This window comes from Panthera tigris, chromosome A1 (genome assembly GCF_018350195.1).
Source record: "Panthera tigris isolate Pti1 chromosome A1, P.tigris_Pti1_mat1.1, whole genome shotgun sequence".
Taxonomy (NCBI): domain Eukaryota; kingdom Metazoa; phylum Chordata; class Mammalia; order Carnivora; family Felidae; genus Panthera; species Panthera tigris.
The window spans coordinates 232,173,134-232,194,981 of NC_056660.1; the positions used below are offsets into that span (position 1 = coordinate 232,173,134).

General features: G+C 50.5%; 1 protein-coding gene across 3 annotated transcripts in view; it reads right to left on the reverse strand.

Annotated features, from left to right (window-relative positions):
- Positions 1-223: 223 nt before the first annotated feature.
- The window catches only part of MTRR (5-methyltetrahydrofolate-homocysteine methyltransferase reductase), a 33,330-nt gene continuing 11,705 nt past the window's right edge, over positions 224-21,848 (reverse strand). For all 3 annotated transcript variants that reach the window (XM_042997681.1, XM_042997696.1, XM_042997686.1), the window contains exons 6-15: positions 19,760-19,882; positions 18,012-18,165; positions 17,060-17,148; positions 14,433-14,610; positions 9,426-9,468; positions 8,690-8,876; positions 5,120-5,238; positions 3,758-3,850; positions 3,490-3,672; positions 224-813 (exon numbers count right to left, since the gene is read on the reverse strand). In XM_042997681.1, coding sequence (XP_042853615.1) covers positions 669-813; positions 3,490-3,672; positions 3,758-3,850; positions 5,120-5,238; positions 8,690-8,876; positions 9,426-9,468; positions 14,433-14,610; positions 17,060-17,148; positions 18,012-18,165; positions 19,760-19,882 — 1,314 coding nt within the window. In that variant the 3' untranslated portion in view covers positions 224-668. The remainder of the gene's footprint in view (positions 814-3,489; positions 3,673-3,757; positions 3,851-5,119; positions 5,239-8,689; positions 8,877-9,425; positions 9,469-14,432; positions 14,611-17,059; positions 17,149-18,011; positions 18,166-19,759; positions 19,883-21,848) is intronic.

The window sequence follows — 21,848 nt, forward strand, 5'->3', positions numbered from 1 at the left end:
AAAACGTTTGCACGGGTACAGACGGCGGCCGGGCCTAGGGACTCCGCCACGTCCCGCAAACCGGAGAGCGAGACATCCCTCGTCCCCGACCCGGGGAAAGAGCAAAACTCGAACTGTCGAGTACACCTTCTACCGGATGCGAACCGCTCTCACCCACCGTAAGGTCAAAACGTCGGACGTCAGGGACTGTCTGTGTCCACAAGTAATCACACACCACACACGGTTCATTTTAATACATGAATATTCTTTACGGTAGAGTTCACGTAAGAATAAATTATTTTCACCTGGTTTATAAAAACTGCCAAATTAAGTTCACGAGCTTTAACTACCACCCGCTCGGCTCTAGGGCCCACGCCCTGTCCTGGGAAGCCTCGTCGCGTACAGACAGACGCCCTGTGAACGGACGGAGGGACCTGTGACGTTCCCCAGGACGCAGTGGCCGGCCCGGGAGGCGCCGGTGTAGGGGCCGAAGCGCGGTGTGCTGAGCGGCAGGGGCATTTACGGAAGACCAAGCCGGAAGTCTGCTGTAATGGGAAGCGATCCACTCCTGCCCTACCTCCTCCAAGAAACCTTTCTTTAGTTTCAAAAATTCAAAGTCTCAGTTTCAGTGAAATTGTCTTTTAGCGCTTTCAGCCAAAAAAGCACCACTCTTTTCTTTTCTTTTGATTTTATGACCAAATATCCTGAAGGTACCGTTTTTCTTCTTTTAAAGTGGCCAATGTTTTCATTGCCTCTAGTTTTTCAACTCCAGTCTCTTTGCTTATTATCTCCACAAGGGTATCATTGACATCTTTGGCCATATTCTTTGCATCTCTAGAAAAAAGAATATTAGCGTCAGTGCTTAGGAAACAAGAATTTTCACCGAAGCCTCCATAGTTCACAAATCTAATCCCACGAACTCCACCGTCACCCACCCTGGTCCTCCCTCCATCTCTCTGGGAAGCGACCCAACAGGTGCCCCAGCCCGTCAGCTGTCAGGCCTTCACCAGTGACCCACCAGTGATCAGAGCTGATCACTGCCAGCTGGAAACCCTCAAAGGCGCCCCTGCTCCAGGAGCAGCCAAGTCCAAGGTCTCAGGACCCCATAAACCTAGCTCTGATCATGGCCCTCATTCCCCCACTTCATTCTCCGGGCACACAGCAGAACTTGCATTCCCAAGGGCAACCAGGTTTCCACCTACAAGCCTTCGTATGGACACGCACATGCCTGTGCGGGCGCGCGCGCACACACACACACGCGCGCACACACACACACACACACACACTAACAGACACATTAACTGTGGGCCTGGCTCTAAGTGCTTCGACATGTTTTAGCCTATTCACTTATAGGACAGGGTGAGGTGACCCTCCTGTGCCCCTGCAGTCCCCTCCAAGCACCTGCTGATGTGTCTTTCCCAGCAGGGAGTAAGCTGTTTGGGGGCAGGGAATGTACTGCACTTATCACTCCACATCTGAACCGTGCCAGACAGGACGCTGGTGGCACCTGGGTGGCTCAGTCAGTTAAGCGTCCGACTCTTGATTTTGGCTCAGGTCACGATGTTGCAGCTCGCGGGATCGAGCCTCACGTTGGGTTCTGCGCTGACGGCATGGGGGCTACTTGGGATTCTCTTTCTCCCTCCCTCCCTCCCTATCTGCCCTCCCCCGCTCGCTCACGCACCTGCACACATGCGCTCTTAAAAACAAACAAGTTAAAAAAAACCAAAGTGTCAGGCAGGACTCCAAGATGTCGGGAACAGAACCTGTCCCGCCCTTGCGGTAACACTTGTTGAGAAAGGCGTCTCCAGGGGCCTCCTCGACTTGGTCGTGCTCTCCCCTCCACCACTGCACCGGAGTTTTCATCCCCACAGCCCTTCCCCGTGGCCCCAGTGGCTGCAGCTGCCACACCTCCTGGTCTCCACTGTCCTCTTGACTGTCAGCAGCACAAGGCTCCCGGCTTGGGACAGTGGTCCCTGGGCTGAGGGACAGGATCACTCCTGCTGAGGGGCTGGTCCGCATGAGGGCACCACGGGGTCTCGTCCTGAGCCCCGACCACAGACCACCATGATGCACATTATCAACTCCACTGCACAGATGGGAAAGTGAGGCACCAGGAATGAGTAAAGAACTATTCCTCAGTTAACATTTTAAGACTCTGGACATGTAAGATAGCCCCCGAGTTCTCCATTACCAGTTATCTGTAGACTTGTGCAACTGACTTTGCCTCCAGTAGTTGAGCTGCATCTAAAACTCCAGCCTATTCCTCATCATTGACAGCTCTACAGTCTCCAAAGTGAAGGTCAAATACTTCTCTAAAAGCTAAATGAAAATGTAAACCAACATCATGTCCAGAATCTCTGCCTTTATCAACCAAAAGCAGGGAGTCAAAAATCCATTAATAGGTCACAAAATCAACTCAGCGGTCAAAACCAATTTTTTTAACAATAAGACAGAATAGACGTTATCACAACAGGTCACGAGAAGTCAATAGAAAAAGCTCTGTTTTATAAAACCTGTTTCAATTATATCTATTCCAGATCACTGTACCAGTATTTCTTCTTCGGTATCACAGTTTAAAAACAAAACAAAACAAACAAACAAACAAAAACCTGACTTGGTGATTTACAACATGTTTTAAACACCAGGGATGTGGGGGCACCTGGGCGGCTCAGTCGGTTAAGCATCCAACTTCGGCTCAGGTCATGATCTCATGTCTTGTGGGTTCGAGCCTTGCGTCGGACTCTGTGCTGACAGCTCAGAGCCCGGAGCCTGCTTCGGATTCTGTGTCTCCCTCTCTCTCTGCCCCTCCCTGGCTCACACCCTGTCTCTCTCTCTCAAAAATAAATAAAACTTTAAAAAATAAATAAATAAATGCCAGGGATGTGTTAGAATTAAAAACAACTACTTCTCACTTCAAAAGTCCTTTCTATTTAGCAGTTTTTTTTAATTCCATTGACAAGTTGGTAAGTTCCCCAAATTTTTATTTTTTATGGCAATTTTGGGATTTCTATAATAGATCTTGCTTCAAAAAGTAAATAAAACTTAACATAAAGAAAATTCCTGGCTTAGGTCAACTTTGACATAAATTATGCCTTGAAAAAAAGGATCTTTAGATTCACATTCTCAGAGTAAAAAACCAGAGTTTTCCTTAGTTAGGTCAGCTGCACACGTCACATATTCTTGGATACAACAGAATCAGTCCTGAGACTGCAAGTTCAATGATTAACGTCTTAATACCAAAAAGAACTTCTAGAGGCTAAAATATGTATTCAATACGGCACACGGCATTCTGAAAAGCAAGGATTAATTTTCACTTCTATTTCTCGGATAATGACAACATCTGGGCTGCTAAATGTATGTTAAAATCATTTTAGAACTTGTATTCCTATTCCTGTACTTAGGAATCAAATCAGTCATCCCTACCCACCTAGGTTAACAGTCCCTGGTTCACTTAATAAGTATCATCAACTGTCTTCGCCGACCCGGCCCCTGAGCCTGACGGCCACTCACCCACACACGTAAATGTAGCCGCTCTCCTGAAGAAGGACCCTGGCCACCTGCTTGCTGTGAAGCCACATGTTGTCTTGCACATACTTCACTGGGGCTTCCTCCTCCCCGACAGGAGCATCTCTCGAGAAGGAGACCTTTAAGTGAGTTAGGATCCCACGCTTATAGAAGTGTCGGAGCTCTTCTCTGAAATACGGTATATGAGTTACTTGAAAGTTCATCCTTTCAAGCTGAGAAAGCCCGGAATCAGAATACTAGAATTGTGTCGTACCTGAATAAATAATCCCTTTCCTTATGTCGGCAGCCAAAAAACAACCACATTGCTCCGAAGTGTCCCTCTGGATGTTGTTCTTGGAGTTTCTCTCTACGTGAGAAAGAAAGTGGAGATATTGGACATAAAGAATATGTAAAACTGGGGTGCCTGGGCAGCTGAGCCGGTTAAGCGTCCGACTTCGGCTCAGGTCATGATCTCACGGTTCGTGGATTCGAGCCCCGCATTGGGCTCTGTGCTGACAGCTCGGAGCCCGGAGCCTGCTTTGGATTCTGTGTCTCCCTCTCTCTGCCCCTCCCCCATTCCCATTTTGTCTGTCAAAAATAAGCAAGCATTAAAAAATATACATATATGTAAAACCAAGCTATTAGGTCAGGAAATACCCCCAAGAAACCGAGGCAGGGTTTGCAGTCACTGAGTGACCACTGTGCCATGTTCCCAGGGATCCCTGGTCCCTCCAGCAGCTGCTACAACAGGCATTACCTGTGGGCTGCAGGCACCTACAAGCATTTCGTGGGGATCTAGGAGGATGACCCAGAACATCACAGTGTGAAACCTACACTGACTTCTACATTCACTATTAATAGCGACTCTGTGAATAAAATTAACTCTCAATTAATGGAATGGAAACGTGGCCCCGGGCTTTAAGGAGGAGAATGATCTGCTGAGAACTGTTTCAGAAATGACACAGCGATGAGACAAGCCGGCCACGTCTGCCCTTCCCCTCTGCTTCCTTGAGGAAAAAACAAAAACAAAGTAAAAACAACAAAAAGACTCTGTCCACAGGATATTACACCGCTATGTGGAGACCAGCACACAAAAAGAATTGTTCAGGATTTCACAGACAGGGAGAGAAGGACAACTTGTTTTACATCAAAGAGTTCTACACGGATACGAAGACACATCTATTCAGATCGATCTGCTGAAAATTACTGACGTTGGGGTTTAACTTTGAACCTTTGGTGTAAGCGAATCTCCGTCAGTAGCAGTTTTATCCAGTTAAGGGACACATGGGACAGTGCGCACATCATCACAACAGAAAGTGGTGCCTGAAATCTGTCCCCAACTACACGTTATAAACTATGTGCAGCTGGGGGAAAAAAAGAAAAATAAAGTGCTGCCGTAAAAAGGGAGCTTCTAACACAAAACGAAACCTCTGGGAGATAGCACATTTACTTTTCCCATGGTGACAAATTATGCTATGCGATCACACATTTGGTAATAATTTTTTAAAATAAAAATTTTACAACCCAAGTCCAATATCCAAAAAAGTCACTGCAGAAACAAAAAAAGGTGCTCTGTCGTATTTCTAGCCAGTATCACAAGGGATACATTTTCTCACTAGTCAAAGAAAGCACACACCTGTGTTGCAGGAAACCAATGAAGGGCGCTATGCCAGTTCCCGGACCCACCATTATGACGGGGGCGGCAGGGTCACTCGGTAAGTGGAAAAAACCGGTTGTTCGAGGAGAGATGGAGATCTGGAATATTAAACCAACGCTCGTGAGTCTAAAAGAAAACCTAGACAAAGGTACGTAAGCAAGATGATCTTCGCTAGAGAAATTAAACAGCAGCATCAGATCTTACTGAAACCATGAACATTTCCACCACCAAAGAGAAAAACACAAGCCTGTCTTGCAAAGTTTTACTTTCCGTCGAAATCAAAGGTGCTTTAAAAATGACAGGTATATCTTGAAGGTAGAACACTGAACAGATACAATCACATTCTTGTCCTGGGCCCGTGGGTAAGATCTGCTTTCTAGTAGGCAACCCATTATATATATCATGGAGAAATGCATGAAAACCTGAAGACAGGATTCTCTGTGTTCGCACACCAAGGGGCAACGAAGATTAACAAGATGGAGTGAAAGTTTCCAGTGCAAATTAGGCAACGGAAGGAAAAAGCAGAGGGTTGCTCCAAAGATGCTAGAGAATTGTGCTGTATTTGTTAATCTGGGGTCAATGTTATGTGTCTGCAAAAGGGGAAGAATAAGTAAGCCGAATACACAGATAAATACAACCTTTTTGCTAAAATTTCCAAAGGTTGTTCTTCTAAACCGTGTGCCAGAAATACTTACAAGGAACCAACTTCTAAATATATTTCAGTTCCAGTCTCAGTTTGCTCTGCGCAGAAGTTACACCGGGTAATGGGGAACTGCTCTACACACCCACGTGTAATTATACACGTTTTCTCCTTCGGTGGAAGGAAAATCATACGAGGCTCATCAACGTGATGAACACCGTACTTTTTATTTATTTTTTATTTTTTTTAATTTTTTTTAACGTTTATTTATTTTTGAGACAGAGAGAGACAGAGCATGAACAGGGGAGGGGCAGAGAGAGAGGGAGACACAGAATCCGAAACTGGCTCCAGGCTCCAAGCTGTCAGCACAGAGCCCGACGCAGGGCTCGAACCCACAGATTGTGAGATCATGACCTGAGCCGAAGTCGGACGCTTAACTGACCAAGCCACCCAGGCGCCCCAACACCGTACTTTTTAAACAAAGAACCAGCAGAGCTGTGAGTGAACGCGTGCTCTCATTCTGGTCATTAACGTTACCTTGGCCTTGACTCATTCAAGTATGAGTCTCCCTGCCGGTACTCAATAGGACGAGCACTATGGATACAGAAATGAACAAAACAAGATCCCTGTCTCCGAGGACTTACATTTTCGGAACAAGAGACGATAATCAGACATTCGTCCGTAAAATGACTGGTAAGAAGACGCGTGAGGCAAAACAAAACAGGATACACCGGCTATGACAGGAGCGTGTCAGTGACAGGGACCGCGAGGCAACCAGCATCGGTCCACTCTCGCTGCAGCAGACCCCACACGGCTCACAACACCTCCGCACACGTCTTCCTGGCTCTCCCGTGAGGCTACGGGTTGGCTACAGCTCTCTGCACCACAGACCAACTTCACCCACTTGCAAGCCCCAGCAGCGTCCCTGACCCGCGGCGTCCCGTCCTCCTGTCGCAGCCGCCCCGGCAGGGAGCTCCCGCCGGGCCAGGCACGCATCCTGTCCGCTCGCGTCTCATGGCGCCATCTGGCCACACACCGCCGGGAGGGGCGGTCCACGCCTCCCAGGGACAGGGGGCGTCTGTCACAGTTGTCCCATCTACCCGCGCGGGGAGGGTGTGGGGTGGGTCACGTGACCCTTAACAGTGTCTACACTTCCTAATAAAACGTGTGCTAAGCAGCATACAGTTTAAATCGTATCCTTTTCCCGGTACTTCTAATGCCTCAACACTGAGGAGCCTAACAATAAAAGATCTGTTAAAGTGGAGAAAGGAGCAAGAAAAGGGTGGAAGGGAGGAAAGAATGTGCAAAAGGCACCCGTGCTGAGTGTCTGTGATATGTGTGGCGCACACATGTTCAACTTTCTGGAGATCATCTCTTTTCATAGGATCGTACGACATAGTATTGTCCTGTCGGTATTATAGTATTTCTCTTCAAAACCGGGGTGCCTGGGTGGCCTAGTCGGTTGAGGATCCGACTTCGGCTCAGGTCATGATCTCTCGGCTCATGAGTTGGAGCCCCGCGTCCGGCTCTGTGCTGACAGCTCAGAGCCTGGAGCCTGCTTCCGATTCTGTGTCTCCCTCTCTCTCTCTGCTCACGCCCTGTCTCTCTCCTTCAAAAATAAACATTTAAAAAAATATTTTTAATTAAAAAAAACAAAAAGAAGAACAGTGTGTTAGGTTAATATTTTGCTGATGCGTGAACCCAGGAGTACAGGGCGCAGGGGAGGAGACGGGGTCTCTCTCTCAGACGCCTCTGTCCAGGCAGCAGCCTGGCAAAATACCGCAGTAAAGGGCAACTTCGAGCAGCAGTTTCCCACAAGCCCTCTCAAGTATACACCGAGCCTTACCACCCCCTCAGGGCACGAACTCTTCCACTGCAATAACTTACAACGACCACATCCTTCCTAAGATAAGGCTACAAATGACAGGTACGTTTTTTTTCAATACCACAGAGAAAGACGACGTGATAAAGCCTGAAATGTTTTGTTTAATTTCAACCATCCTCGTGGGCGAGCAGGGACTTTAAACTGTTCCTTTCGCCACAGTCTTGAGTGAGATTCTGCCCATGCTGTGTCAAAACACGAAGGATGGGCACTAAGTCCAGATGTAAAAGTGTCCACAGTTCACAAAATCGAGTCACATTTTTCTCCCGTTTAAAAAGCCATTTTGCCACATTATGCCTTCATATTAACAGCACTAATTCAAATTCTATACCACATCTGTGACAAAAAGGGAAGAAATAGGGTGAAACCCTAGTATCCTAGGGGTGCCTGGGTGGCTCAGTCAGGTGGGCGTCTGACTCCAGCTCAGGTCACGATCTCACAATTCATGGGTTCGAGCCCCACGTCGGGCCCTGTGCAGAAAGCGTGGAGCCTGGAGCCTTCTCTGGATTCTGTCTCCCTCTCTCTCTGTCTCTCCCCTCTTTGTGCTCTCTCTCTCAAAAGTAAATAAACATTAAAAAAAATTTAAAAAACAAAACAAAAAAACAACCTTTAGTACCCCAAAACTAAAGGCTATAAAATTAATCTCTGGGTGTCGACTGACTCCAAGTTAAGGACTTATCTGGGACACAGGCTCTGGCCTGCACACCTCAACACCAGCCTTCAGTATGGTCCTGGACTCTCCCTGTGCCAACTGGCAGGAAAGGCCTTCCTTTCTACAAACAGGACAAGGAAGGAGAAAAGACTGTATTTTACAAAATTCATACTTTAAATATTTGAGAGAGACATGGAACGCAGGTAATGTTTTCCTGACTTCCCAGGAAAGAGATTCTAAAATTCAAGTATGGCAAAAATTTTCCTTTGAATAAACTGCACAGTAACGGACGATGCCAGGGAAGACCACGTTGTTTTTTTCGAATCAGGCAAACAGCATCATTTTAAGAACGCCCACACTGCACACTCCCGGTACCTCAGGAGCAGGGGCTGGCCCGCCTTCTGCAGGGGACACCTGCGTGTCTGGACGAAGGATGGACGCGACCACCGTGGCCAGCCAGCCTGTGCACACGCCCCTCCGCAGGACCTCCTTCGTGGTGGGAGACAAAAACTCCACGACGTTGAAAACGAAATGAAGCTTCCCCGGGTGAGACAGATTTGAGCTGCAGAGACACACAGGTTACTTTTAAACTTTGTATCAGGACTAATCATACAGGCTACACTCAGCCTTTCTTACTGGACACAGGGAGGTTTCTTTCGGGGCTCTAAGCTGCCTTCTAACTCCTCAGGGAAAAGCGATCTGTTGCTCCTTAAAAGTTCCCCTCCTCCTGCCCCCCCATCTTGTGAGATTCCAATTCCCTGTTTGCTTCGAGACTCCGTAAGATCTCTGCAACCTTTCATCTCTTCACTGGCGGCCTCTGCTACCCAGCGAAGGTGGCCTGGCCCAGCACTGCAGGCAGCAGGTGAGGCCCGGGCGACTGTGGCCTCATGTGGGGGAATGTGGTTGCAGCCCAGGGACTAAATGTGGTTGTGCTCCTGCAGGACCAGAGTCCCAAGACGGGTCTCCTTCATTCCCTATCGTGTCCCCGCTATTGTCTTCCACAAATCAGGTTAAACTTCCACCGGGTGAATTTGGAACTAATAAAGATTTAGAAGTCGGAGATTCACAATATTTTGGGAGAGAGATGCTATGTGTTAGTAAATATCAGTACCTTGCACACGAATATGGTCTGGGCTGGAGCTTAGGAAGATGCTCTAGAAAAAAAAGAATGAAAACAAGCCATGAATTCACTGCTACTGAAAAAAAAATTATATGTAAGGGTTTGTCAAAATTCAAGTCTGAGTTTGATGCCTATTTTTTTTTTATTTCGAATACCCAAAATAACATGTTTGCATTTAAATCATATTTTATTTTTATTTTTCAATATATGAAATTTATTGTCAAACTGGTTTCCATACAACAGCCAGTGCTCATCCCAAAAGGTGCCCTCCTCAATACCCATCACCCACCCTCCCCTCCCTCCCACCCCATCAACCCTCAGTTTGTTCTCAGTTTTTAAGAGTCTCTTATGCTTTGGCTCTCTCCCACTCTAAAGCATATTTTAGAGCATGTGTAAATTCACTGTGACTAAGCAAATTATGACTGAATACTTTTTCCAATTCCTCACATTAAAAACCAGACACGTGGCATTCCTTTAACTGGAAATCAGTGTGTCTTTCTAAAGCTAGCTTCTTAACCCAAAGGATAATAAAAGCATCCATGAAGGGGCTTCAGAATCAAGAAACTCATTAAATTCGCTATGTGTGTGCAGTTTTCTGAGAAGTGTCCAGAGTTTTCATATTTCAAATAAGATCACGACCCCCAAAAGATTAAGGGTGTTAAGGATTATGGGAAATACTTAGGCTTGAAATATTTTTCCTTCTTATATTTATATAGTAAGAAGAAAATGGGAATGTAGTGGTAAAACCTTTAAGTTGTCCAGAACCCAGTGGTTTCCAAATACATTGGTGCTCTTTTAAAAGTCGGTCAAAGAGTTGGGGCAGCTGGGTGGCTCAGTCGATTAAGCAACCAACTCTTGATTTGGGCTCAGGTCATGGCTCATGGTTTGTGAGTCTGAGGCCCGAGTTGGGCCCTGCACTGGCAGCACAGAGCCTGCTTGGGATTCTCTTTCTCTCCCTCTCTCTGTCATTCTCTCTCTCCCCTACACCCACACAACCCCTTCCCTACTCTTCCTTTCTCTCAAAGTAAATAAACTTAAAAAAAAGTCAAAGATTCACTACTTGAGGGTGGGAGGGAGGGTGGGTGATGGGTTTTGAGGAGGGCACCTTTTGGGATGAGCACTGGCTGTTGTATGGAAACCAGTTTGACAATAAATTTCATTAAAAAAAAAAAAAAGATTCACTACTTGAATACCTAACTGTCCACTAACAAACTCTGAAACTTTTTGTGTTCAACGTTATACGTTTAGCAGTTCTATAGTAAAAACTGGAAAAGACCTGTTCTAAAATTTAACAAATAACAGAATAAGGCTTAAAAAGGGCTCAACATACTATAAGCTTTAGATACGTTCAATTTCTTTAAAGAAGCTGGAAAATAATTTTTTAATGTTTATTTATTTTTGAGAGAGAGACAGAGACAGAGCATGAGCAGGGGAGGGGCAGAGAGAGGGAGACACAGAATCCGAAGCAGGCTCCAGGCTCTGAGCTGTCAGCACAGAGCCCGACATAGGGCTCAAACTCACCAACTGTGAGATCATGACTCGAGCTGAAGTCAGACACTCAACTGACTGAGCCACCCAGGCGCCCCAAGAATCTAATTTTTTAAGCCTCAATGCCTTTACTCATTTTTTACATAACTGTGTAATAAATGCTATACAAAAGTTAAAAGACAGCAAATCGGTGAAAAGAACAGAAACCTATTCTCATATGCTGGGGAGCTTTACAAGGGTTCTTACAGTTTGTCTACACATGTTCTGGTTATTCTCCCAAACCCCGTTCTCCCTCCACAGACTCCACTGGGAAGGGGAGGAGCATCCCTTTGAATACGGGGAAGTGGGAGGAGCTGCCTCGCTCAGAAACTTCACCATTTTGAGGACACGGAAAAGGAGTACTAAGAAAAAGGGAAAAAGGCGCCTGGGGGGCTCAGTCAGTTGAATGTCCGACTCTTGATTTCCGCTCAGGTCATGATCTCACGGTTCGTAAAACTGTGCCCCGCATCAGGCTCCACGCTGGGTGTGGAGTCTGCTTGGGATTCTCATTCTCATTCTCATTCTCATTCTCATTCTCATTCTCATTCTCATTCTCTCTCTCATTCTCTCTCTCATTCTCTCTCTCTCTCTCTCTCTGCCCTTGCCCTGCTCGCCACTCATGCACGTGTATTCTCTCTCCCTCAAAACCCTCAAAATAAATAAACTTAAAAAAAGAAGGGAAATAAAGCAGGATCTGACTTATAGAGGAGCACACAGCTAATTCTGCGGGACAAGGGGGCACCTTGTGGCCTAACAGTGAGAAGCAGGATATACGTTTTCCTGGAACCAAAGATAATGCAATTCTGAAGGTTTTACTAGTTATCGCCACAGCAAAACAGCTAGGGGAGGACAAAACTACAAGCACAGGAAAGTACTACGCGTCTAAGACTCCTGCACACTCGTCCGTCACCATCCCTGGTACACGTCTGTGGTCCCCACGGAGGCTGCAGAAAGTCCCCCCCTGACACACAGTTCCTCAGGGAGGTCTTCTCTCTTCTGTTGGAACAAAGACCCCAAGAGACAGTGTGGATGAAAATCAAGGTAATGCTACATTTGGACATTCTGTGGCTAGTTCACCCAGGCCTCAAGCCCGGAGGCTCCCTGCACGAGGCAGCACGTGCCGGTACGACACGGGGGGCCTCTGCCGCCCTGGGAGCGCCCTGAACTGGACGTGCCCAGCGGCGACACCTCTGTGTTGTGCACAGAGAGCACCCACCTCCTTAACCTCTGTCACGTACACCTGATGCCTATCAGCTTTGAAAAACCTGGTTTCCTTCGGGAAACTCCTTTTTCGGTAAAATCTGAGCAAAAAAACTTTCCAAACCATAGCTGAATGAATAGAAAAGACGCTGAAGTCCAATCCAAAGAAGGAGAATGACCACTGGCTGCAAGGAAGCTCAGACGATTGTGATGATGGCAGAAGGACGAAGTAAGGAAATAAACATTGTGGCAGTGGGGTTCTTCACACTTCCAGGAAGACCCAGACACAGAGGCTCCCTCCCAGAGACGTGCTCCCCCCTGCCACCTGCCAGACAGACGGGAGGGCCCCTAGGGCACAGGGGTGGGGAGCACTCACAGGAGGGCCCCTGGGGTGCAGAGCCAGGAGCACTCACGAGAGGGCCCTTGGCGCAGGGGTGGGGTGCACTCACGGGAGGGCCCCTGGGGTGCAGGGGTGGGGAGCACTCACGGGAGGGCCCCTGGGGTGCAGGGCCAGGAGCACTCACGGGAGGGCCCTTGGCTCAGGGGTGGGGAGCACTGATGGGAGGGCCCCTAGGGCACAGGGCTGGGAGCACTCACGGGAGGGCCCTTGGCTCAGGGGTGGGGAGCACTGATGGGAGGGCCCCTGGGGTGCAGGGGTGGGGAGCACTCACGGGAGGGCCCCTGGGGCACAGGGCCAGGAGCACTCATGGGAGGGACCCTGGGGTGCAGGGCCAGGAGCACTCACGGGAGGGCCCTTGGCGCAGGGGTGGGGAGCACTGATGGGAGGGCCCCTGGGGCACAGGGCCAGGGAGCACTCACGGGAGGGCCCCTGGGGCACAGGGCCAGGAGCACTCATGGGAGGGACCCTGGGGTGCAGAGCCGGGAGCACTCACGGGAGGGCCTTTGGTGCAGGGGTGGGGAGCACTCACGGGAGGGCCCCTGAGGTGCAGGGGTGGGGAGCACTCACGGGAGGGCCCCTGGGGTGCAGGGCCAGGAGCACTCATGGGAGGGACCCTGGGGCACAGGGCCGGGGAGCACTCACGGGAGGGCCCCTGGGATGCAGGGCTGGGAGCACTCATGGGAGGGCCCTTGGCGCAGGGGTGGGGAGCACCCATGGGAGGGTCCCTGGGGCACAGGGCCAGGAGCACTCATGGGAGGGACCCTGGGGTGCAGAGCCGGGAGCACTCACGGGAGGGCCTTTGGCGTAGGGGTGGGGAGCACTCACGGGAGGGCCCCTGAGGTGCAGGGGTGGGGAGCACTCACGGGAGGGCCCCTGAGGTGCAGGGCCAGGAGCACTCATGGGAGGGACCCTGGGGCACAGGGCCGGGGAGCACTCACGGGAGGGCCCCTGGGATGCAGGGCTGGGAGCACTCATGGGAGGGCCCTTGGCGCAGGGGTGGGGAGCACCCATGGGAGGGTCCCTGGGGCACAGGGCCGGGGAGCACTCACGGGAGGGCCCCTGGGATGCAGGGCTGGGAGCACTCATGGGAGGGCCCTTGGCGCAGGGGTGGGGAGCACCCATGGGAGGGTCCCTGGGGCGCAGGGCCGGGAGCACTCACGGGAGGGCCCCTGGGGCGGAGGGCTGGGAGCACTCACGGGAGGGCCCCTGGGGCGCAGGGCCGGGAGCACTCACGGGAGGGACCCTGGGGCACAGGGCCGGGGAGCACTCATGGGAGGGCCCCTGGGGCACAGGGCCAGGAGCACTCATGGGAGGGACCCTGGGGCACAGGGCTGGGGAGCACTCACGGGAGGGCCCCTGGGGAACAGGGCCAGGAGCACTCATGGGAGGGACCCTGGGGCACAGGGCCGGGGAGCACTCACGGGAGGGCCCCTGGGGCACAGGGCCAGGAGCACTCATGGGAGGGACCCTGGGGCACAGGGCCGGGGAGCACTCACGGGAGGGCCCCTGGGGCGGAGGGCCGGGAGCACTCATGGGAGGGCCCCTGGGGCGCAGGGCCGGGAGCACTCATGAGAGGGACGCTGGGGCACAGGGACGGGGAGCACTCACGGGAGGGCCCCTGGGGCGCAGGGCTGGGAGCACTCACGGGAGGGCCCCTGGGGCACAGGGCCGGGAGCACTCATGAGAGGGACGCTGGGGCACAGGGACGGGGAGCACTCACGGGAGGGCCCCTGGGGCGCAGGGCTGGGGAGCACCCACGGGAGGGCCCCTGGGGCACAGGGCCGGGAGCACTCATGAGAGGGACCCTGGGGGCACAGGGCCGGGGAGCACTCACGGGAGGGCCCCTGGGGCGCAGGACCAGGAGCACTCACCGAGCAGGAGCGCCAGCGGAGGCTGGCAGGATGGGAAAGCCAGCAGGAGGTCCAGGAGCCCGGTGTGGGCGTCCCGCACGAAGCGGCTGTAGTCGGCGGCGCCCTGCCTGCTGCACAGCTCGTGCAGCCTGCGCCTGTCTGGGCCGGCCGCGTGTTCCGCCAGGGCTCTCAGCATCGCCTGCGGCCAGAGGAGGAAGCAGGTTGAAAGTACCACGTGGGGCCAGGCTGCGCGAATCTTCCGTCAGTACGTACCCGGGAACGCACCTGGTCACCCGGGGACGCACCCGGTCACGCATCTAGGTGTGCGATCAGGAGAGAGAACTTGGCTGGCACCTATGTGCTTTCATTCAGCCTGCTCAAGAAAGTGCCCTCCCACGTCCTACTTTCGGTCACCTTTCCTGTTTCCCAAACCAATGTGATTCAGTCCCAAGTACGACCTCAGATGTCGTGTCTGGTGTACTTGAGTAACAGTGATCAGGAGTCTCGTAACTCCTCATTTTAACTCGAGACAAAATACCTGTTCTTGTCTTAGCAGATGACCACAAGCTAGACTTCTCTCCTCTGCTAACCGGTAAGCCCTTTATACAAAAGGCACTGGGCACGACCCCTGCTCTGCCCTAAGGGCTCCCAGCTCGTGAGAGTGCTCAGGAGGCCAACTACCCCGATAGGGGCTTCGGCAGCCCGGGTGTCCCGGAACGCAAGCCTGAGCCGACAGCTGGCCCCGTGGAAGAGACGGTCAGGAGGGCGAAGCGGCCAGCGGTTCCGCAAAGGCACAGGCGGCTGGCAAAAGCACGCTCCCCGGGGCCATGCCGTATTCACTAGCACGCAGGGAAATGGGGGCGCAGGACAAAGGCTGCAAAGACAGGCAAGGCCAGAGCATCGAGAAGCCTCCTGCACACGGACTCTCTGAGTCACCTCAGACTCACTGCAGAAAGAGGAGGAGAACAGAAACGAAGAAAGCCAAGCAATGACATCCTGAATCCCAAGCCTCAAAGAGCCAAGTCCAAACTCTCGGACAAAAGACCAAACTTGCTAGTAATGACTTCCGGTTTCCACGTATTCGGACCATGACATACATATAGATGGTTCTTAACGACATACACCCGTTAAATGGCACATACAGCTGTCACCACTCCAGGGTTCTTTAGGGACAAAGCAAGTAAGCGAGTCCTCTGTTTCCAGTGCTAAATGAGATGCTAACAGACACTCCTACTTGTCACCCCATGGCTCAAGCACCTCGTGCCCTGGACCCCCCAACAGGAAGGACGAGGTCCCTCCTCTCATGAGGGGTCACGGGTTTCCAGTGGCTCAGCTCAGGAGCCCTGCCTGAACTATCCTGGGACTAACACACTGCAAGCCTTCTTCACGATGCCAGGCACAGGGCCAAACACAGACCGAGCACTCGGAAACCGTGTGGGGTGAACGAGCACCCCACTTGTCTGCACGGGTCGCAGGCAGGATACCTTCCCACCCTGGGGTACACGAGCTCCTGAGTTCCTGAGTTCCTCATTTTTGTGTCCAGAATTTTTACAGTGAGAATGTTACTTTTATAGTAAGGAAAAATATGTTTATGTATATTCGCTGTATGGAAAGGTAGAGCTGAACTAAATTGTGAAACGTACTGTGTTTAATCAGGAAGTTCTCATCACAGTGAATTCTAAATTTACTCAAATTACATCCAGGGCTGAGCCTCTCTCTAAAGGAGTTTGCTTCCCAAAGGCTGCATGCAACAAACGACGAATACGACAGAGAGCAGAAACGGCATCGTGGAGGGCACCCTGATGGAGGCACCACCCACGCTCACTGGCGAAGTGCGGCCGGCAAAGTTTCCCCATTTGGATCTGTGTAGGGACGCGGTTGGAAGAAATCAGGTACGAGCATCTTCGAAACGCAGCTCCCGGCATCCTACTGACACCTAGTGGATCATTCTCTCTGCACATTCATCTAGAGACATCCGTAACCTCCCCGAATCCTTTAATTCTGATTTAACAGTAGGTGACTGTGTGCTTTCACCCGGAAGAGATCCCAACATTAAACAGGCCTGCACCCTCATAAGCTTCCTGTCATCAATTAGAAAAAGTGTCCCTGTGCAGTAGGAGAACACAAGGTCATCTGGGGTCACCTTAATCACTGATTAACGTGTCACATCAAGTTAACGGCTGGTAAGAATAAGAAAAATGTCATTTCAACAGAAAACACAAAATTTTGGGGCACCTGGGTGGCTCCGTCGGTTGAGCGGCCGACTTCGGCTCAGGTCATGATCTCACGGTCGGTGAGTTCGAGCCCCGCGTCGGGCTCTGTGCTGACAGCTCAGAGCCTGGAGCCTGTTTCCAATTCTGTGTCTCCCTCTCTCTTTCTGACCCTCCCCCGTTCATGCTCTGTCTCTCACTGTCTCAAAAATAAATAAACGTTAAAAAAAATTTTTTTTAAAAAAAGAAAACACAAAATTTCAATATAAGCACAACCCCAAAAATATTTGTCCATGACAAATACCATACACGCTTGGAAACTCTTGAAAAGATGCCCTGAACGCCGTATCTTCTAAGCCTTCAAAGGGCAGATACCAGATTTAATGAATCTTACACAGAGCTAAGTATACTTCCAAATAGTCACCCAAAGAGATGTACCTTCTTAGGAACTGCTCTTATTTCAAGGCACCAGGTGAGAATGAACTGGAGAGAGCGTCCCTCGGGGATGTGCTGGGGTAAGGCTGCTCCTTTTCAGGCACACAGGAAAGAGTTCGTGACACAAAAAATAAAGAATAGAATGTTTTTGCATCCTTAAAAACACAATTACCTGTATTCTTTACATTACCATGCTAGCAAGGTACAATAGGATTTGTGGCAATGTTTATCCAGTCAAAAAATTTTCCCAAAATGTTTATAGGGAAAAAAAATCCACTTTGCAAAAATAAATAAATAAAAGAATTATAAATTCCATAGTATTATTAGCCACACCTACCAAATCTAGGTATACCAAACAAGAGGGAAATTATCCAAAGCCAAGGACCAAAACAAACAAACAAAAAAAAACAACCAAAAACCAAAATATGGCTCTTGTCCATTAACAATGCATATTATTCTCAAAAAGAATTTTAGAATTGATGAAACTCCAAGATTCTAGGCAAATAAGTGAAAAAACAAATAATGCCCCTTAATTATGGAAAACTATTTTTATATACTAAATAAGCAATAAATATGCTATGAGAAATACACATTATAAGCAAACCTTAAAAAGGTCCACATAATAAGAGTTTACTGTAGGACAACTCTCGTAGAACTCCACAACAAAATAATGCTAAGTGCAGAAAGCCAACGAACAGACTCGGTTACACTCACGTGTCCTGTCCAGCTGTGTCAGGAAGCAGAAAATGCACGATCATCGCACCCCGTGTGATGGGTGTAAAAGTTAAGAAACCGGCAGGCCAGCACGTGCCCGTGTCCTACCCACTGACGGGGCGCCAGGCCTCAGGCCACCTGTGCAGCCATCACACAGGGTTGGGGAAGGAGGGCCTTGCACTGGTCACCTCCCATGCGTTGGTCCAACGACACCTTAAGAAATAACAGATCGGGGCTGTACCTTTCTTCTTTGTGTCACCCTTAATTTTCAAGACGACACAGTGCTCTCTTCTGTCTGTGAGCCGCAGTCTTTGGAGTAGGTGTTGAACCTCAGAATCACTGTTGGGACAGATCACGTTGAAGGCGTCTCCAGGCTGATAGGAAAAATCTGTTTTCTAGAGAAGAACCAACATGGAAGGAAAAAAAAGCACGTATGAGTTAAGAGTTTGAGCCGTGGGGTAACAAAAATATGTTTTTATTATATTCTCATTTCAAAATAGGAACTAGAAACCAAATGATTCTAACTTCAAAAAATAAGCCCAACTGAACAAACCTTTTATTAGGAGTTACTTTTTTTTTTTTTTAATTTTAAAGTAACCTATACACCCCGCGCAGGGCTCCAACTCACAACTCCGAGATCGAGAGTCACATGCTCCATGGACTGAGCCAGCCAGGGGCCTCGGGAGTTACTTTAAAGAAAAAAACTTCCATAGTTACCCAGTGTTTTGTTTCGACCATTTGAGTATTTTTTACAATGTTAAAACCTTTCTCATTTAAGGTGACTCAGTAAATGTTTTAATCGTCAACGTAAAATTCCCTCTCAGGCAAACACGCATATTAGGAGCGAGAGAAACTTCCTGAGGCTGTCTGCACCGGTCCTCGATTTCCTTTAGTTTTTTCTTTTGGGGAAGAACAAGGGCAGGAGAGACATCGTATTTCTTCCTTACTGAGCAGAAGACGTTCCAGCACTTGGCTTTGCTGCTGTGAACGAACGCGGACTGGAAGATCCACGTGCCCCCCACGGCGGTTCACAGAGTGTGTGACACAGAACGAGTGCAGGATCCCGAGAGCCTCCGACCACACGTGCTCTCGTCCCCGGCCAGTGAGGGACACAGCGTGAACCCACCTGCCGGCCAACCCTCACCATTTCACGACAAGAGTGTGACACAGAATGAAAAAGAAAACGTTTCGGTACACACAGAACATTTAACAATACTTCCAAAGGAACGGGAAACTACTCGACCGTATGCCAGCAAAACCACTTAGTTTGATGCCTGCCGTTTCTCTCTTCCTGTCAGAAGTTCGGCGAAATCTACAGACGGCCCCGACTCCCTTTTCTGAAATCACGACCCCCTTCCCGGAACCCCCGCCGACATACACAGCTGAGGGACTCTCGAGCCTCCGGCCCTGAGGTCACAGGAGGCCAGTGGTTCGGGGCCGGGGCCGGGCAGTGGCTCGTGGATGGAGCGGAGACACAGCACGTGCCCCGAAAACTACATGAGAACGCTTATCACCATCTTTCTGGAGGGATCCGTGACTGCTCCCGGATTCTCAAGGCACGAGAGCCACCACGACGACGAGGAACGAAGCGGTCGGTGCCCGGCCGGGTCTGAGCTCTGCTCCCGACCACCCTCCAACGACCGGCTGCCTCTCTCAGGGCTCTTCTCGGACGGAAATGCCGCTTTGAGGCTGCTATGTTTCACGGCTTACTGAGTGAGGGGACGCTGTTCTCTCCCAGGCGAGAGACACTATATAGGTGGCGCCACTGTTGTCTCCAATCAACTCACCTCCCACATCCCTCCTCATTGTAGCCCCACCCCCACACACCCCCAGAGTCAAAAGAAAACAGGTGTGACGTGGGGAGAAAACACGGGGGGTCGAGAATGAGCGGGCCTGCTGTCGGCCAGAGACCGTCGTCCCTCCCGAGCGTGGGGACCCCAGCAGCCCCTCGACAGCACACGGGGCTCAGAGCCAGCTTCTGGAACTTACCGAAATGTCCAATTCCACCAGGAGAGTGGTTTTGATGGCATCGTCCGTAGTCAGCTGAACTGCCTTTGAAATTGGAACTTGAAAAACTGGATCCACGGGAGTCACAGATGCTCGGCTTTCCTCCTCGAGAGACAAATGTGATAAAATATCACTAAATGCGATTTCCAATTTTACTCACCATTGCTTCGCTCAGTGACTAGGTAAGATCTATAGGGTGTTAGAAAACATCCTAGCTATTGAAGAATTTGTTTCTAAGGCAAATGGCTACAGACACACGCCTCTCAATCTTTCAGAAGAGATAGCTCATCCAGATCTTAAATGCCTTGGTTATTAGGTACATTTCTGGGATATTTATTGAAAACATCAGGCACCAGCATTTTTGCGTAAAGGTCTAATAGTCTTCCAAGTAAACTGTGCGAAAGGAGGCAGCGTGCACGCATTATTTCAGGAAGGAGACTGTAAAGGAAAGGACAGATGTTTAAGGCTGGAAGACGCCTTCAGAGATGTTCCCGAGAACCTTCAGCCTGCTGGGCACTGACGACGGGAATGTTCCGCACCCGCCCTGATCAGCACAGGAGCCACCAGACGCATGTGCCTAACAAACAACTCTTATTTTCATTTATTTAAGTGGCCACCCATGGCCAGTGGCTCCCGTATTAGCGAGCCCAGGTCTTGGGAAACCATAAAGAAATCCAATTGGTTGCACTATTTCCACCCCTTTCCTACCCTGATGCTCCTCAGCTCTTTTGAAGACAGAAACGTACAAAACGCTAGTCAGTTAACACTGGATACACGGCTAGATGGGAAAACTGGGAAAAGCGTCAGAGCTCAGAGCCTGACAGTCATGACATAGGGCTACCGGGAGAAGCCGCCCGCCAGAGACAGCCTTCAGCAGGGCTGCTGGCAGCACTGTCAGCAGACGGCCCTCAGCTGGCTCGTGGTCATCTGGGACCCCGGTCACGCCTCCTTTCAGAGGCAGCCCATACACAATGACTAGCTGATGACCATAAAGGCCCAGTCCCTCTGCCCCAACTCTGGCCAACTCCGAAGGGCCATCCCAGCTCCGGAGAACCCCGTGAGATAGGCTGGGGCCGTTGCTGGAACACCTCGCAGCCCACTTCTCACCGTGCCCCCTCCTGCTTCTGCCCCCCCTCTCCCCAAGGTGAGGATCTCAAGGGGATACCCTAAAAATAATCACGTAGCTCGATTTACAGGAACCCAGTCTGTGACAGCCGGTGCTAGAGTGGCTTCAAGATGCTAAAACGGGAGTTTGGAGCTGGATCACCCACCTGGCTGACAACAGCACACGACACCGGTGGCAGAGGGGAGACAGAGCACAAGGCGGCAAGGCGGGAGCTAAGTGGGAGGGCGCACCATGAAAGGGAACGCACTGGACAGTAGCTGGTGCTGGAGATCTAGGGGGGAATAGCACTGATACGGCCGGTCGAGTTGTGGGTTTTACTAAACTTCATTGACACCTCTGGAAAAAAAATGCAAAAGCTGAGAAAACACTTAAAAACTAAACGTGGAAGCCAGAGAACATCCTCCACGGCATCCAAAGAAGCTGCTGTCTCTTGCCTCGGGACAGAAGGCTGAGGCCTGACTCTGATAGGGAAAGAATGGCCTCCTGGCAGCTGACAGGGGGACGTAAAGCTTCAAAATCTTGAATCCTTAGATTCCCTTGAACCTGCTGAGCCTGCAGAAGTGGCTACTTCTTCCTACGGAGAGCAAGAACTCCCTGCTGCGTGAGTCCTCTGCCCTGCAAGTCACGCCCACGCCCCCACTAGGGCATCCCACCCTGGGGGGCTCAGGGCTATGTGGTGGCAAGGCCACGAGGAAGCCTGTGAGTTTGACGTGGCCTTCTCCCCCCACGAGGTACAAAGGGAAACATCCAGCATCCTGAGAGGAACTGCAGGCACAGATATCATCCCTAAAAGTCGACAGGACCAGGGACGGTCTCCATCCACTTCGCCAACCTGGGCCCTGCAACGACCAGGCGGACCCTCGGGGAGGACGACGAGGAACCACAAGAAACACAAACAAGCGGGAAGCCCCAGCTCGGCCTCCGCGCGGGATGGCTTCCTCTGAG